General features: G+C 37.6%; 1 protein-coding gene across 3 annotated transcripts in view; it reads left to right on the top strand.

The window, feature by feature from the left end:
- PTPN12 (protein tyrosine phosphatase, non-receptor type 12) overlaps positions 1-16,512 on the top strand; it is a 106,322-nt gene that overhangs the window by 27,436 nt on the left and 62,374 nt on the right. For all 3 annotated transcript variants that reach the window (XM_025380064.1, XM_025380066.1, XM_025380065.1), the window contains exon 2: positions 6,580-6,688. In XM_025380064.1, coding sequence (XP_025235849.1) covers positions 6,580-6,688 — 109 coding nt within the window. The remainder of the gene's footprint in view (positions 1-6,579; positions 6,689-16,512) is intronic.

The following is a 16,512-nucleotide window of genomic DNA, read 5'->3' as shown; positions in this document are numbered from 1 at the left end:
AGGAACATGCCACCATGCCCAGCTAATTTTTGTATTTTTAGTAGAGATGGGGTTTCACCTTGTTGGCCAGGATGGTCTCGAACTCCTGATCTCGTGATCTACCAGCCTTGGCCTCCCAAAGTTCTCGGATTACAGGCATGAGCCACCGCACCCAGCTGAAACTCTACTGTGTTTAGGGCAGTGGTGTGTGGTCTAATAACAGAGCATGAGAGATCTTCAACTTTGATATTTAATTTCTATATATCACATCTTACTCCAAAAGGAATTTTAGTTAGCTTAATTTCCATTTTAGTGCTGTTTCTTTTTGTGTTAATTTATTGTTTTCTTAATTGTCCTGATTTAAAATCCAGCCAACAAATTAATTTAACACTTGTCTGTCTAAATGTATTTTCACTTCAAAGACTGTTCAGTGAATATGAAGAGAATTAGCTATATTTTGCTAACAAGATTTGCTGATGGGGAGAAGAGCAAGATAAAAGAACAAATCAAGGATGAATGTTAGATTTTTGGCTTGAACTACTGTTGAGTAGTGGTGCTATTTGAGCATGTTTGTGATGCCCATTGCACATCCAGTGGACAGGCCAATAGACAGCTCTTTCACTCTGGAGAGATTTAACAAACTTCAAACATTCTCAGGAGCTTAGATGAACAATGAATTCTTCCACCCTTCTAAGAACTTGAATCTTGACACACAAATGGATATCTTAAAGTCACATTGCATGTGATATTGGAGGCTTTTGAGAATCCATTTATCGATTTAGGATTAGGGGAATACAAATTCAGTGTTTTAAGAAATAAAATAAAAGCTGTTTAAAGCAAAGTGAATATTAAACTTGAATTTTGTTTGCATCAACAATTCTAAATATTAAAAATGTTTCTCTGACGTGTCTGAGAAGACTCAATAAATAATTCTTCAATTTGTAATGAGAGTTTTGCTTTGCATTAGCTATTGGTCTATAAAGTCCAATAAGGTAGTCTAATCTCTGCCTTCGGTTTTATAGATTAGTGGACAAGACGGACAAGTACTGAAATACTTATGAAATACTTTTAAATGACAATAGAACAATGTAGTATGGACTCATTGCAGAGGGCTGAGGAGCAGTAAAGGAGGGAAGGTTCAAGAAAGCCTTCATAAAGGAAGTAACACTTTAACCAGAGCCCTGCTCACCAGTAAGAGCAAAAATTGTGCAACCTTGATGTTTAAGAAGTGGAGGGTTACTGCTAGTAGTGGTGGTGGTGAGTAATTCTATATGACTGAAGCATCAAACTCTAATAAGAGCATTATAAAAACAGGCTAGAAAATTGGACAGGCAGCATTCAACATATCTTATAATTAAACATTTGGTAGTTTATGTTCGAGGTGATAGACATATAGGAGAGTTTTTAAATGTGGGACTAAAATGGTCAGACTTGATTTATTAGAACAGTAATAAAGGAATGCAGTTATTTTTGGAATTCATTTATGTGACTTTTTAAAGACCTCTGGGGTAGGCTGGCACAGTGGCTTGTGGCTGTATTCCCAGCACTTTGGAAGGCTAAAGTGGGCAGATTGCTTTGGTCCAGGAGTTCGAGACCAGGCTGGACAACATGGCGAAACCCTGTCTCTACAAAAAATACAAACAATTAACCAAGCATGGTGGTGCATGCCTGTAGTTCCAGCTACTCGCTGAGGGACACTGAGGTGGAACAATCACCTGAGCCCAGGAGTTTAAGGCTGCAGTGAGCTGTGATTGCACCACTGCATTCCAGCCTGGGCAACAGAGTGAGACCCTATCTCAATAAAGATCTTTAGGGTAGACTTAATTGCAAATGTCTTTCTTAAAGGATTTGTTTGCTTAGCTTTTTTTAAAAAAAAGTCACACATGATAAAGGGTGTGGTGGGTACTTATAACTTAATACAGATATCATTTAGCTATATTTTTGCCCAGTTAATACAGTAAATGATTAAAAATTATTTCTTGCTTTAGGATTATATGAAATAATTATATTACATAATAAATTAATTATTAGTGTTTAGTGCTATTCTCATACAGTCTATGAATAAGGTTTCTTAGTATATTATATCATGTTTCTCAATAATACCTAATTTTTTTCTGTTTCTTTCCTAGTAATGGCTTCGTCAGAGACAATATAATAGTGGTCAGGAAGTTAAAATGAAATTATATGTGTAGATACTTTCTGTTTCATAGAGTTTAAATGAACTTTGGTGCTACTTCTATTCAAGAACTATTTAGACATTAATGTTGATGTGTTTTAAAAAAAAAAAAAAAGGCCGGGCGCGGTGGCTCGCGCCTGTAATCCCAGCACTTTGGAAGGCTGAGGCGGGCGGGCGCTTTTAGTCCCAGCTTCTGGGGAGTCTGAGGTAGGAGAATGGCATGAACCTGGGAGGAGGCAGAGCTTGCAGTGAGCGGAGATCGCGCCACGGCACTCCAGCCTGGGCGACAGAGCGAGACTCCGTCTCAAAAAAAAAAAAAAAAAAAAAAAACTGCTCTAGATCAAATCAGATCTTAATCTGGCAGTAATTTTGTACCTGCAGAGTTTATAGTTTAACAGGGTAAATAAGAAGTATTCTCTTTATGTATTTATCATAAAAGTAAGAAATGTAAGTGTTCTAAGAGTACATATTAAGGTAAAAGAATTCAGAGGGGAAGATTATGTCTGGATGAAGGGCATCAGAAACTCTGTAGGAGCTAGGGTTTAAAATTAAAAGATAAGTAAGATTTGGAGGTGTGTAAGTGGGGAGACCACCAAGAGGCAAAGAGAAAGCATAAACAAAGACACAGAAAGATGATTATCATGGGATTTTTTTTTAAGTAGAATCTTAGCAACTTTTAAAAAGGCAAATTATCAGGCAATTACCACGTCAGACTACTGAATCAGAAACTTTAGGGGTGAGGCCTAGCAATGTGGTCCTCCAGGTGATTCTGAAGCACACACAAATTTGACAAACTGCTTTGCAATTTCAGGCAGATAAATTGACTGGAATACGCAACTCTTTCTGATCTTTGATCTAGGAAAGGTTTTAAAGAAATAAATCTGAAGTAATAACATTTAAATAGTAATTAGTTCAATAATAACAGTTAACATTTATTGAGTCATTTTATGTACCAGACCTTTTGCTGAGTGAAGGTTATTATCTCTGTTTTATAGATGAGATACAGAGAAGTTAAATATGTTAATTGTCACAGAGCTAAGAAAATACCAGATCCAGAATTTTAATTTATGTAGCTTACTATAAAGCTGACATTTTTTGGTGGGAAATAAGTTCCAACTTGAAGATACCTTTTTAAAGTGCAAAACAAAGTTTTTACTTGTTTTACGGACCACTTTTGTATCTCTGATGGGCATGAAAATTGCAAAGAATACTACTTTTGTAGATTTTTGTTTTAATAGAGCACTCTCCATTTTAAACTTTAATATAGAAAGCATTTTAAGAAATGGTGTGCTAGGCTTTAAGAAAACTGGACAAATGAAAATCCAAACTTAGATAAGTTTTTGGACACAGAAGTTCTCAAGGTTCATTGTCTGAGAAATGTAAAGTCATTTCACATAAAAGCTTTGTTTTGCACATTTCTCAAAAACATAATTTGTCATGTAAAAGAAGAAAAGTTTGGAGTGGGCTGGGCGTGGTGGCTCACACTTGTATTCCCCAGCACTTTGGGATGTTGAGGCAGGAGGATTGCTGGAGCCCAGGAGTTTGAGACCAGCCTCCACAACATACATGGGGAGACCCCACCCTACAAAAAAAATAATAATAATTAGCTGGGTGTGGTGACATGAGCTGTGGTTCCAGCTACTTTGGAGGCTGAGGCAGGAGGATCATTTGAACATGGGAGTTTGAAGCTGTGGTGAGCCATGATCATGCCACTGCATTTCAGTTTAGACAACAGAGTGAGACCCCGTCTGTGAATGAGTGAATGAATGAATGAATGAATGAAAAAGAAAAGCTTAGAGTGATTGTACCAGGCATTCCTGAGATACGTTCACATTTTATAATTAAACTCAACCACTCTTTGTACTTATATTTTTTCTCACCGACATTGACCTAAGATATATTCCTTTTCCCTCTGTGTTTCTGCAACTATTTAAGTTGATATCCTTCTCTAAGTCAGATTCAAATATAATATTTTGAAATGCACTGATACTATAAATATCTAAAAATACATCTTTTCAGATACTTAATCTTGGAGCAGAGAAAATACAAAAGTTTTAATTAAATATGCAAGATGTGTATATAAGTAACCATGAGGATCTTTGTTAATATGGAGTAACGACATCATAAACAATCTTTTCTACTTTCCTTTTTTATTTACGTTCAATTTTTTGAACAGGCAATACAGTCATACAGTCCAAAAACTGTGAAAAGATATATAGTAATGTCCCATTCCCATCTGTTTCCCTTAGGTACCCATTTCTCTTCCTCATAGACACATCCTTTGTTAATAGTTTTTCTTCCAGAGATGATACATGCATATGTACAAGCAAATACAAATATGTTTTTATTTCTTTTTAACACCAATAGTAGTATTATTACATATATAAATACTACACTGTATATATAATGTAATGTACACTATTATGTTTCCTGCTTTTTACATTTATACTCAATATGTATTTTTCAGATATTGTCATCTCACTATATAGTATAAAAAGCTAACTCATTTGTTTTTCAGCTCTCTCATATTTGATGGTATGAATAAAACATTTAGCCAGTCTTTTATTAAGAGGTTTCTTTGATTGTTTGTAGATTTTTTGCTATTACTAACAGTGCCGCAGTGGTTGGGCGCGTGGCTCACACCTGTAATCTCAGCACTTTGGAAGACTGAGGCGGGTGGATCACCTAAGGTCAGGAGTTCAAGACCAGCCTGGACAACATAGTGAAACCCTGTCTCTACTAAAAATACAAAAATTAGCTGGGCCTGATGGCACGCATCTGTAATTCCAGCTACTCAGGAGGCTGAGGCAGAAGAATCGCTTGAACCCGGGAAGCAGAGGTTGCAGTGAGCCGAGATCGCACCACTGCACTCCAGCCTGGGCAACAGAGCAAGATCCTGTCTCAAAACAAACAAACAAACAAAAAAAGTGCTGTGGCATGTAACTTTGAAGATAAATCATTTCATGTGTGTCCCATTTTTATCTGGAGGACAAAGTTGTAGAAGTACAGTTCTTGGATTGAGGGGTACATTTGTAATTACCAAATTATCCTCCTTAGGGGTTGGTTGGGCTAATATGTTGTTTTCCACCAACATTGTATTGAAGTTCTGATTTCCCGTACTCTCATCAACAACCAATTTACGTGTGTTTTTTTTTTTTTTTTTTTTTTTTTTTAGTTTTTATAGAGACAGGGTCTTGCATTGTCAAGCAGGCTGGTCTTGAACTCCTGGCTTCAAGCAGTCCTCCCACTTTGGCCTCCCAAAGTGCTAGGATTACAAGTGTGAGCCACCATGCTCAGCCCCCACTTACTTTTGAATACAGTTTTTCCTCTGACACACGTATATATTTGGAGAACCCTATTACCACAGGAAATCACAAGAAATAGCATCATAAATGTGGGGAATTTTACTTTGACATTGTGCCAGTGCAGAGTAAGATTCTAGTAAATCTTCATCATAAAGAAAAAAATGTATAACTGTTGTAGGTCTCTAGTATTGTGATGATAAAATTTAGTAGTTTTTCAAAGAAAAAGAAAAGGTTTATAGACAGTTTTAGTTCCTTAAATATCAGCATCACAAGTAGCAAAAATAAAGTAATGAGAAAGTTAAATTTTACCAGACTTATTTTTCATTTTATTTGTATTTAATAATTTGTTGAATGGTAAAACCAAAATGCTTTCAATATGTCTTGAGGCCTGAAAGAAAGTTCCTTTGAAATTAAATTTCAGCAATGTGGTTGTGTAGAATTTAAACAATTCACAATACTGACTTTCAGTGCTTCTGAAAGCAGGAAGTGTATTACTGACACACAGAAATATTCCAGCCTAAAGAACATCCCTACTGCCATATGTGGTAAGAATTTGTCACTAACCCACAAACTACTTCTGTAATGCAGTGAATAAGCAGAATTGGTCTTTGTTGGACATTTCCAATTCAATATGAAAGAACTTTGTTTTGCAATGTCTTGTACGTAATTATTAGCTTATGCCTTGGGAGAAAGCCTGGCACATCATGGGTGCATGCTCATGGTTTATTGAGAGAAGAAATAAAGAAACCTGTACATAATTCTTTTAGGCATGATTTTAGAACTTGGTTATTGTGACCCTTAGTTAAAACACTGAAATTTCTCAAATATGTTAAAGACTGAGTTAAATATTCTGACTCAGTTTATTAATGATATCTTTAAATTATATTACTTTTATTCTGTTTTCTCTCTTTGCTGCTTATGTGAAATAAATATGAATCTTATGTTTCCACTTATGCTATAAAAGAAATTATCCTTGGGGTTAATTATTAAGGGATGGGAAAATTAAGAGGTCAGAGACAGGAAAATGAGTTGTGAGGAATTGGGGTCACCAGATTTCATTAAAAATTTTAAAATATCACTGTTTCTGTAAACTTTAATTTTTATTTTTTGTATTTTAAGCGGTTAAGAAGATTGTCTACCAAATATAGAACAGAAAAGATATATCCCACAGCCACTGGAGAAAAAGAAGAAAATGTTAAAAAGAACAGATACAAGGACATACTGCCATGTAAGTTTCAAATGCTCTTGACAAAATACATAGAAATGCTAATTAGCCTTTTGTAACCTAACTAGTTTTATTCTTCCTGACTTTCACTGTTAAGGAAGTAGTAATTAACCTGTCTTTCAAAGTACACGAAAAAGATACAATTCTTAATTTTGCTTTTTGTTTTTCCTTCTGATCCTAATTTTTGTTTAATTTTTTCCCTTTAAGTATCTTAGTTGCTGTAATTCTAAATTACTTTTAAATACTGTAAATCCAAGTGAAAATATCTTTTGTGAACTCTCTGTTCAAAGATGTTATTTCATTAAAATAATAAAGACAACTGAATACATTTTATAAAATGCTAACAATATTGATTTTTCATATATCTATTCACAAGAACCCTAATTGATTAATTATGCATGAGAAAATGAAGCCTAGGATGACTCAAACATCTGTGTACGTACTATTCTCAGCAATCTGAGTATGTGTCTCTAAGTATATGTCTTAGATTGATTGCATTACATTCTAATATTTTAATTATTTATTTATTTATTTATTTATTTATTTAGAGGTGGGGGTTCTCACTGTGTTCCCCAGGCTGGTCTCAAACTCCTGAGCTCATGTGATCCTCCCACCTCAGCCTCCCAAAGTGTTGCGATTACAGGTGTGAGCCACTGCACCCTGTCTGTATTCTTAAATAGCATAGTTTTCTGGCAAAATAACTTTAACTCTGAAAGTATACTTAAAGTGTGCCATCACTTTATCCAATAAAAGCTATACGTCACACTTGCTATCTTTTAAAGCTGCCAGTCATCTTTCTTCTCAAGTAGTTTGAAATATCTACATTCCATTACGTCATTTCCTCAGTTCTCATTCGGTCTTAAAGGTTTTTCTCTCTAAAGTGTTCTTAAAGTTCTTGGTGACTTTTTTTTTTTTTTTTTTTTTTTTTTTTTTTTTTTTGTGACAGACTCTTGCTCTGTATCCTAGGCTGGAGTGCAGTGGTGGGATCTCGGCTCACTGCAACCTCCACCTCCCAGGTTCAAGCGATTCTTGTGCCTCAGCCTCCTGAGAGCTGGGACAGCTCTAATACAGGTGCCTGCCACCACACCCAGCTAATTTTTTGTGTTTTAGCAGAGACAGGGTTTCCCCATGTTGCCCAGGGTCCAGTGGCTTTTTAATTGCCAGATTTGTTTATTCTAACAGGAAGGATATTGATTATTCAAGAATGTTGAACTATTTTGATGCCATTGATCAATCCCTATTTTTGAAATTTTCTTCTTCCATGATAACTCTTTTAAAACACCTCTTCCCTCTCATCTCTTTCCCTCTTTTCTCCACTAACTTCTTTGCCTCAATTTAATCCTTCATTCTTGTGTTGTTCTATATTATTATCAGCTGTGGGATGTGTGGATAGCCTGTGTTGGCAGAATTAACAAGTGGCAACATCGCATAATGGTAAAGCGTTCTGATTCTGGAAGTTGAAATCCTGACTCCACCACTTGCTAGCTATATGACCTTGGACTGATCCTCTCTGTGCCTTGGTTTTGCCATCCTTAAAATGGAGATTATAATAGTACTTTTTAGGATTATCTGCACAATAGACAGGTTAATATTAAATGCTTAAAAGTGTACTTAGTGGCCGGGCATGGTGGCTCATGCCTATAATCCCAGCACTTTGGGAGGCCGAGATGGCTGGATCACGAGGTCAGGAGTTCGAGACCAGCCTGACCAACATGGTAAAACCCCGTCTCTACTAAAAATACAAAAATTAGCCAGATGTGGTGGAGCGTGTCTGTAATTCCAGCTACTCAGGAGGCTGAGGCGGGAGAATTGCTTGAACCCAGGAGGCGGAGGTTGCTGTGAGTCGAGATTGCGCCGTTGCACTCCAGCCGGGGTGACAGAGTGAGACTCCATCTCAAAAAAAAAATAAAATAAAATAAAAGAGGTACCTAGCACGTAGTAACCAGTCATTAAGCTTTTGCAAAATATAGTCCACTTTTCTTACCCGTTGTCTTAGTCTGTTCAGGTTGCTGTTAGAGAAATACCATGAACAGGGTCGCTTATTAATAACAGACATTTGTATCTTAAAGTTCTAGAGACTGGGAAGTCTAAGATGAAGGCACCGGCAGATTTGCTGTCTGGTGAAGGGTCACTCTGGTTCATACATGGTGCCTTCTCACTGCACCTCACATGGTGGAAGGGGCAAACAAGCTCCCTTGGGCCTCTTTGTTTAGTAAAGGCTGGTAATCCCATTCACAAGGTATGACCTAATCGTCTCCTAAAGGCCCTACCACTTAATACTATTGCATTGGAATTTATGTTTTAACTTATGAATTTGGGACGGACACAAATATTCAGACCATAGCACCAGTCTGCCTCAGAATAGGAGATGACATGGCTTTCTGGATACTTTGTATTAAGCAAGATAATCTTAAGGTGATCCCAGATTGCTCTGGAATTATTAACGCACACATTCAGTCCACTTTCTTTTTCTGTCATCTAGCTGTAGGTTTCTGTTTGCATATGCTGTTTCTTTTTTTGTTTTGTTTTTGTTTTTGAAACGGTGTCTTGCTATGTTGCCCAAGCTGGAGTGCAGTGGTGCAATCTCCGCTCACTACAACCTCTGCCTCATAGGTTCAAGCTATTTTCCTGCCTCAGCCTCCCGAGTAGCTGGGATTACAGGCACCCGCCACCACACCCGGATAATTTTTGTATTTTTAATAGAGGCAGGAGTTCACCATGTTGGCCAGGCTGGTCTCCGACTCCTAAGGTCAAGTCATCCGCCTCCCTCGGCATTTACTCATTTTACAAAAAACTCTGAGGGTGTACTATATGCTGGGAATGCAACAAAAACCAGACTGGCAAAATCCCTGCCCTTGTGGAGCTTATATGTTTGTCAAGGCGGTGGACAATACAAATTAACATATGTGGTCTGACATGTGATGGTAATTAGTGTTATTGAGAATATAGTTGGAATGTGGGGTAGGGAGAAAGCAGAGAATAGAAGGGGAAGTTTACAGTTTGACTAGGGGTAGTGGGAAAGGTTAGTGGTGTACTGTTAAACTGGTCCTCTGAAAAATGAAAGTTCTGATTTGTATGGTTTGCTGATTTCTGTGATAAATGGATTATTTACCATAATCATCACAGCAAAACTCTGAGGTAAATACTGTTATGTGCCATTTTGCAAACAGGAAACTGAGACAAAGAGGTTAAAAAGCTTGTCTCACAGTTAAATAGTGTGGGGCAAGAATTTAAACCCAGGTAGTTTTAAAGCCTTCACTAGGGTGATTTTGCCCCTCAAGGGACACTTAACAATGTCTGGAGAGATTTGGTTGTCACAACTGGGGTATGGGAGTGGACAGGCTGCTAATGGCATCTAACAGGTAGAGGCTAGGAATACTACTACACATCCTGCAATGCACAGGATGCAGCCCCCTTCCCCAAACAAAGACTTCTCTAAGCCAAAATGTGTGAATGTCAACATTGGGAGACCTTGTCCAAGAGCTCGAGTTCTTTCTTAATCACTGTGCAATAATCAGAGTGACAGTGCCTTTTTTCCTTTAAGTTATCTAAGGTTTGATAAGTAGGTCTCCAGTAAATTTCTAGTTATTTTGATTTGGATTTTGTGTGTGTGTGTGTGTGTGTGTGTGTAAGACAGAATCTCACTTTGTCGCCCAGGTTGGAGTGCAGTGGGCGTACTGCAGCCTCTGCCTCCCAGGTTCAAGCAATTCTCGTGCCTCAGCCTCCCAAGTAGCTGGGATTACAGGTGCCCGCAACCATGCCCAGCTAAGTTTTTGTATTTTTAGTAGAGACGGGGTTTTACCATGTCAGCCAGACTGGTCTCAAACTCCTGACCTCAGGTAATCCACCCACTTCGGCCTCTCAAAGTACTAGGATTACAGGTGTGAGCCACTGCACCCGGCCTGGAAATTTATATTGGAAGTAATTGTACTGAGAGATATGTGCTTATTTACTGCTAGATAACTATTTAATTCATTGCCTGAGTGCAGTGGCTCACGCATGTAATCCCAGCGCTTTAGGAGGCCAAGCTGGGCAGATTATTTGAGCTCAAGAGTTCAAGACCAGCCTGGGCAACATAGCAAAACTCAGTCTACACACACACACATACACACACACACAGCTTTGTTGGGTATGATGGTGCACACCTGTGGTCCCAGCTACTCAGAATGCTGAATTTATCCATTTTAATTGCGCAATTCAATGATTTTTTTGAAAAAGTAAACTCAGAGTTTTGCAGCAATTAATGCAATCTAGTTTTAAGACATTCCCATCACCCCCAAAAGATCTGAGTCTTCAGCCCTGGGCAACTGTTAATCAGCTTTCAGCTTTCTGTCTGTATAGATTTTCCTGTATAGTCTTTTGTGTCTAACTCTTTAACACATTTTTTTTTTTTTTAAACGAAGTCTCCTTCTGTCACCCAGGCTGGAGTGCAGTGGCACAATCTCGGATTAACACCTCCCAGGTTCACGTGATTCTTCTGCCTCAGCCTCCTGAGTAGCTGGGATTACAGGCGCACACCACCATGCCTGGCTAATTTTTTGTATTTTTAGTAGAGACAGAGTTTCACTATGTTGGCCAGACTGGTCTCGAATTCCTGACCTCATGATCCGCACCCCCTCAGCCTCCCAAAGTGCTGGGATTACAGGCATGAGCCACCACGCCCAGCCTCTCGTTAACACATTTTAAAGATTCATTCATGATGTAGCATGCATCAATAGTTCATTCCTTTTTGTTGTTGAATAATATTCCATTGTATGGATGATGAACATATTAAATAATGCTGCTATGAACGTGTCATACAACTCTCTCTGTTGACCTATGATTTTGTTCCTCTTGGATGGATAGCTAGCAAAACCATGGAGAGAAATAATTGCTTTCATTTTTTTGATACTTAGATTATTTCTAAATGTGCTTAATGAGAGCACCGGTCTGGCCGGGCGTAGTGGCTCACGTCTGTAATCCCACAACTTTGGGAGGCTGAAGCGGGCGGATCACTTGAGGTCAGGAGATCAAGACCAGCCTGGCCAATATGGTGAAACCCCACCTCTACTAAAAATACAAAAATTAGCTGGGCATGATGGCACATGCCCGTAGTCCCAGCTACTCAAGAGACTGAGGCAAGAGAATCACTTGAACCTGGAGGCAGAGGTTGCCAAGATGGTGCCACTATACTCCAACCTGGGTGACGGAGCTAGACACCGTCTCAAAAAAAAAAAAAAAAAAGAGCACCAGTGAAGAATATTAAAACAGCCACACAAGTTCTTTCTCGCTACTTCTAGTTCCCAGCACTTTGCCGGGTGTTAATGCTGGCCCAACATCATGGGTGCTGTGGCTTTCTCCCTAAAGTGTCACAGGAGCTAAGGGTGCTGCTTAACAAACTACAGAAGACGCAGGCAGGTGAAGGACACCCGGTCTGCTGTGGCAGAAAAGCCAGCTGGGAGGGCGGGGAGCAATCCTGAAAGTCCTGGATGACCCCACCATTGAACAGGGCTTGGTGTGTCATTGCTTCTAGGCCTTTTCAATGGACAGAACTGGGATGGATATCCACTCGTTTATTTGAAATCATGCATTTGTTCCATACTCCAATTCCAAGCCACCCCTTCTTTGCTCTATGGTCAGGTGAGTGAGAACAGGCGGCTACATTTTCAGCCTTGTTACTCACCACTTCTTTCTTCCAGTAGTCCCATGTTGCTTCACACCTCTTCAGTACATGTACTTATTTAGACCCAGAGCCTTGGCTTTGAAATCAGACAGCCCCAGTTTCAAATGTGGCGCTGCCATCTCAGTTTTGTGATTTGGGCATACCTCTGTGCATAGCGATAATAACTTCTATCTCCATGGGTGTGTGGTGAGGATAAAATTCTTTGCTTAGAGGAAACGTTCATTCCATGGTAGCTATTTTTTATTAATTCTATATTTTTGAGCCTATTATGCTATCTATAATGCCCTATTTTGTTTTCTTTTTAATCAATTGGCAAACTTCTCATTCCCTGAGACCCAGCTTGTCACAGCTCTGAAGACTGCTGATATCCTCAAGATGTTCCTTACTCCCTTTCCTTGCTATTACTTTACTATGGATATATGAACAACATTATTGTGCTTATTACACGCAATAAATATTTGTTGGATGAATGATACTAAAATTCACATTTAAAATGCCAAAAAAAATCAAAATACACATGATATGCTGTGTAAGTAGCATAATGTTGATTTTAAAATCTAATATGCTGTGAGTACATAATAGAAAGCAGTGACTACCAAATTTGCCTATGGAATTTAAATGGGGAGTTTTAAAAAGGGTATTTCTGTGCCCCATTTTTAATTTACTGAATTAAACTTACTGCAAGATGTAGTACTCCAGAACTCTTGGATTTTAATTTGCTTTCCCCAGCTGTTGAATGATTGGGGTAGATGAAATAAGATTGGCAAAATGTTGATAATTATTGAAGCTGGGTAATGGATATACAAAGATTCGTTATACTATTCTATTTTAGTGTATGCTTAAAATTTTCCATCTTCGAAAATTTTTTAAAAAAGGAAATTACCAGCCTGCATGTAGCCAGCCTGGCACCAGTCCTAACTATCATTTGGGAGCAATTGTTCTCATTTGGATTTAGGGTCACCTGAAACTTTACTGAGAGCCAGTGGTAAACCAACTATTGTATTCTGCCTTTGAGATACTTTGAATAGAGGCTAATATGCCATGTGAATAAGGGTAATTAACTGAGACCCCCTATTAGTGGCAAACATGGTAAGAGGAAGCTTCCTGTAGTTATTCAGCCATCATTATCCTAACCACTGAATATTCTATTCTCATTTTCCAGAAGCATAGCTTTTTTTTGTATGTGTATTTCCTATCCCAAATGGCATATAAAAAGGGGGATGGGACATGTAAGGTGGCATGAAATAAATGACAGAGCATTGACAAACATGTTGTAAACGTTCTGTTTCTTAGAATACAGTGAGGAGATGAATAATTGCGCCAGAAGCAAGTATATCCTCCTTATATGTCTCTTCTACAAATTTCTGAAGAATATTTTTTTAAAAGTAAATTTATCAATTAAATTAGCAGAACTGGGCCTTAGTGCTATGTATAAAATTTGAGCCAGTGAAAAATAAATTAGTGACTATTAGTTGTTCTTTAATACTTTGCTAAGAAGTTTATTCATGTCTGTTAACATATCAGTGTTTCCTTTTGTATTTTAACTGCCTTTGATATTCATTCATTGATTAGAAGGGATTATAATGTGATAATAATAATGGCATTTTATATGTTATATGTTACGGTCCCTTCTAATCCATAAACAACGAATACTAGGGAATTCTACTTCTTTAGGGTTTCATAATCTGAAAGCATCTAACCTCAACTACTTACTAACTATAAAAGAGAAAGGCAGTAACTTTCCCTTTTGGTAACCAAGCAATACCATAAAATACCAAGTGACCAAGGTTAACATCACAAGTACTGAAACATATGTATATCATGTATCCCCTGATGTGTTGTATTGAGAAGGACACAACATCATTCAGTGGTATTACCAAAAATTCATAACTTCGTTCCAGTCATTTAAAAAAAAATTAGAGAAACTTTTTTTAGGTTGAAGGAGACTAAGGAGAAATAAAAATTATTATTATTATTATTATTATTATCTTGAGATGGAGTCACACTCTGTCATCCAGGCTGGAGTGTAGTGGCGCGATCTCAGCTTACCACAACCTACCCTTCCTGGGTTCAAGCAATTCTCCCACCTCAGCCTCCCGAGTAGCTGGGATTACAGGCATGTACCACGATGCCCTGCCAATTTTTTTTGTTTTGTATTTTTAGTAGAGATGGGGTTTCGCCATGTTGGCCAGGCTGGTCTCAAACTCCTGACCTCAGGTGATCCGCCCACCTTGGCTGGGATTACAGGTGTGAGCCACTATGCCCGGCCACTAAAAGTTAAATTTGATATGAGATCCTTGAAAGAGAAAAAAGATTAAAAAACACTGATTTGTAGTCTTGTTTAATTAATAGTTTTATAACAGTGTTGATTTTGTGATATTATTGATCATTGTCCTATGGTTATATAATATGTTACTATTAGAGGAAGCTCAGTGAGAGGTATATGGAAATTCTCTGTGCTATTTTTGCAGTTTTTCTATAAATCTAAAGTTAGTTCTAAATAAAAAGTTTTAAACATCAGCACAAACTGGAAAAAACTATTTGCACTTCCTGTGACAGAGGGCTGATTTTTTCTTTTTACATAGATTTCATAAAAATCAGTAGGACAAAACAGACATGGAAAAATGGGCAAAGGATATAAACAAGTGGTTTATGGAAAAAGAAATACACATAACCAGTAAATATATTAAAACATACAATCCTTTGCATAATACAATAAATGGAAATTAAATCTAGATCTTTTTACTTTTTGGTTTGTCAGTGACGAAAAGTTTGGTAATACCCAGTCACCCTTATTAAATAACCCTGTATAAATTGTTACATACCTTTTAGAAGGCAAGTAGCAATTCCTCTGTTAGGAATTTACCCTACAGCAATCCTGGTAACAGCTATATATACATTAGTGTTCACTGTAGTAATGTTTTTCATAGAAAAAAAAATGGCCCATTAGCAGAGTAGCTAAATAAAGAATGAAGCATTCACAGGATGGAATTCTCTGTTAAGCTAAAAAGACTGAGATAGGCTAGTGCAAGCTGAGTGCGGTGGCTCACACCTGTAATCCAAACACTGGGAGCCTGAAGCAGGAAGATCTCTAGCTCAGCAGTTTTCGGTTCTAATGAGCTATGATCGCACCGCTGCACTTCAGCCTGGGTGACAGAGTGAGACCTTGTCTCTGTATTTTAAAATAATAGTAAAAATAATAAAGTAAATCTTTTTGTGCTTTGGGAAGAGTTCCAGGATATACTATAAACTGAAAAGTAATGATACAGAACAGCATGTATAGGATGCTTGCATTTGTGTAGTAGTTTTTCAGAGTATATAGCTATATGTGTAATAAGTACACTTGGAAGGGGAAAAAAAACTTTAATATAGTATCTTGATGGGAGAGAGCCCTGGAATTGAAGGGCAGGGGAGGCTTTTCATTTTATACCTTTCTTTAAGGTCTAATTTTTTAAAATTATAAACATATTCCTTTAAAAAATAAATCAATAAAAATGTAAAAGAAAAATATACTTCATAAAATTTTTTGTAAAGATTTTTACTCTAAGCTACATTACCTAATAACTATTATTAGCCAGAGCAGTGTTGAGCACTTTTTATATATAATCTCAATTCATTAATTTGTTATAATTTACTTTTTATAGTTTCTTGTGAAATATGAAAGTTAGATTTTTTAATAAGAATTTTAGCATATGGGCTTCTGTATCACTGGTTAGTATTCATCAGCCACCTGATATGTTTGTTAAAGGCTGCAGAGGCTGAAATACCTAGACTCTGCCCTAGTAAATCAGGGATAATGTCCTGGAATTTGCATTTTAAAAGAGTTCTAGAGATGATTCCTATTGCAACTTTAATACACTGCTTTACGTCACTGGTGGTGGTGTTTTTTTTTTGCTGCTGTTGTTGTTTTGTTTTGTTTTAAGACAGAGTCTCACTTTGTTGCCCAGGCTGGAGTGCAATGGCGCAATCTTGGCTCACTGCAACCTCTGCCTCCCAGCCAGGTTCAGGTGATTCTCCTGCCTCAGCCTCCAGAGTAGCTGGGATTACAGGTGCCCGCCAGGTGGTGGTTGTCTGAAAATTTATTTTATTTCCTTTCAGTGTAATGTTAGAAATTACCCTACTGATACCTAGAGTCCATTTTCATCCATTGTTTTTTAAAGTAAAT

The sequence above is a fragment of the Theropithecus gelada genome, chromosome 3 (assembly GCF_003255815.1).
Source record: "Theropithecus gelada isolate Dixy chromosome 3, Tgel_1.0, whole genome shotgun sequence".
Lineage (NCBI taxonomy): Eukaryota > Metazoa > Chordata > Mammalia > Primates > Cercopithecidae > Theropithecus > Theropithecus gelada.
This window is presented reverse-complemented; position numbering and strand designations above follow the sequence as displayed.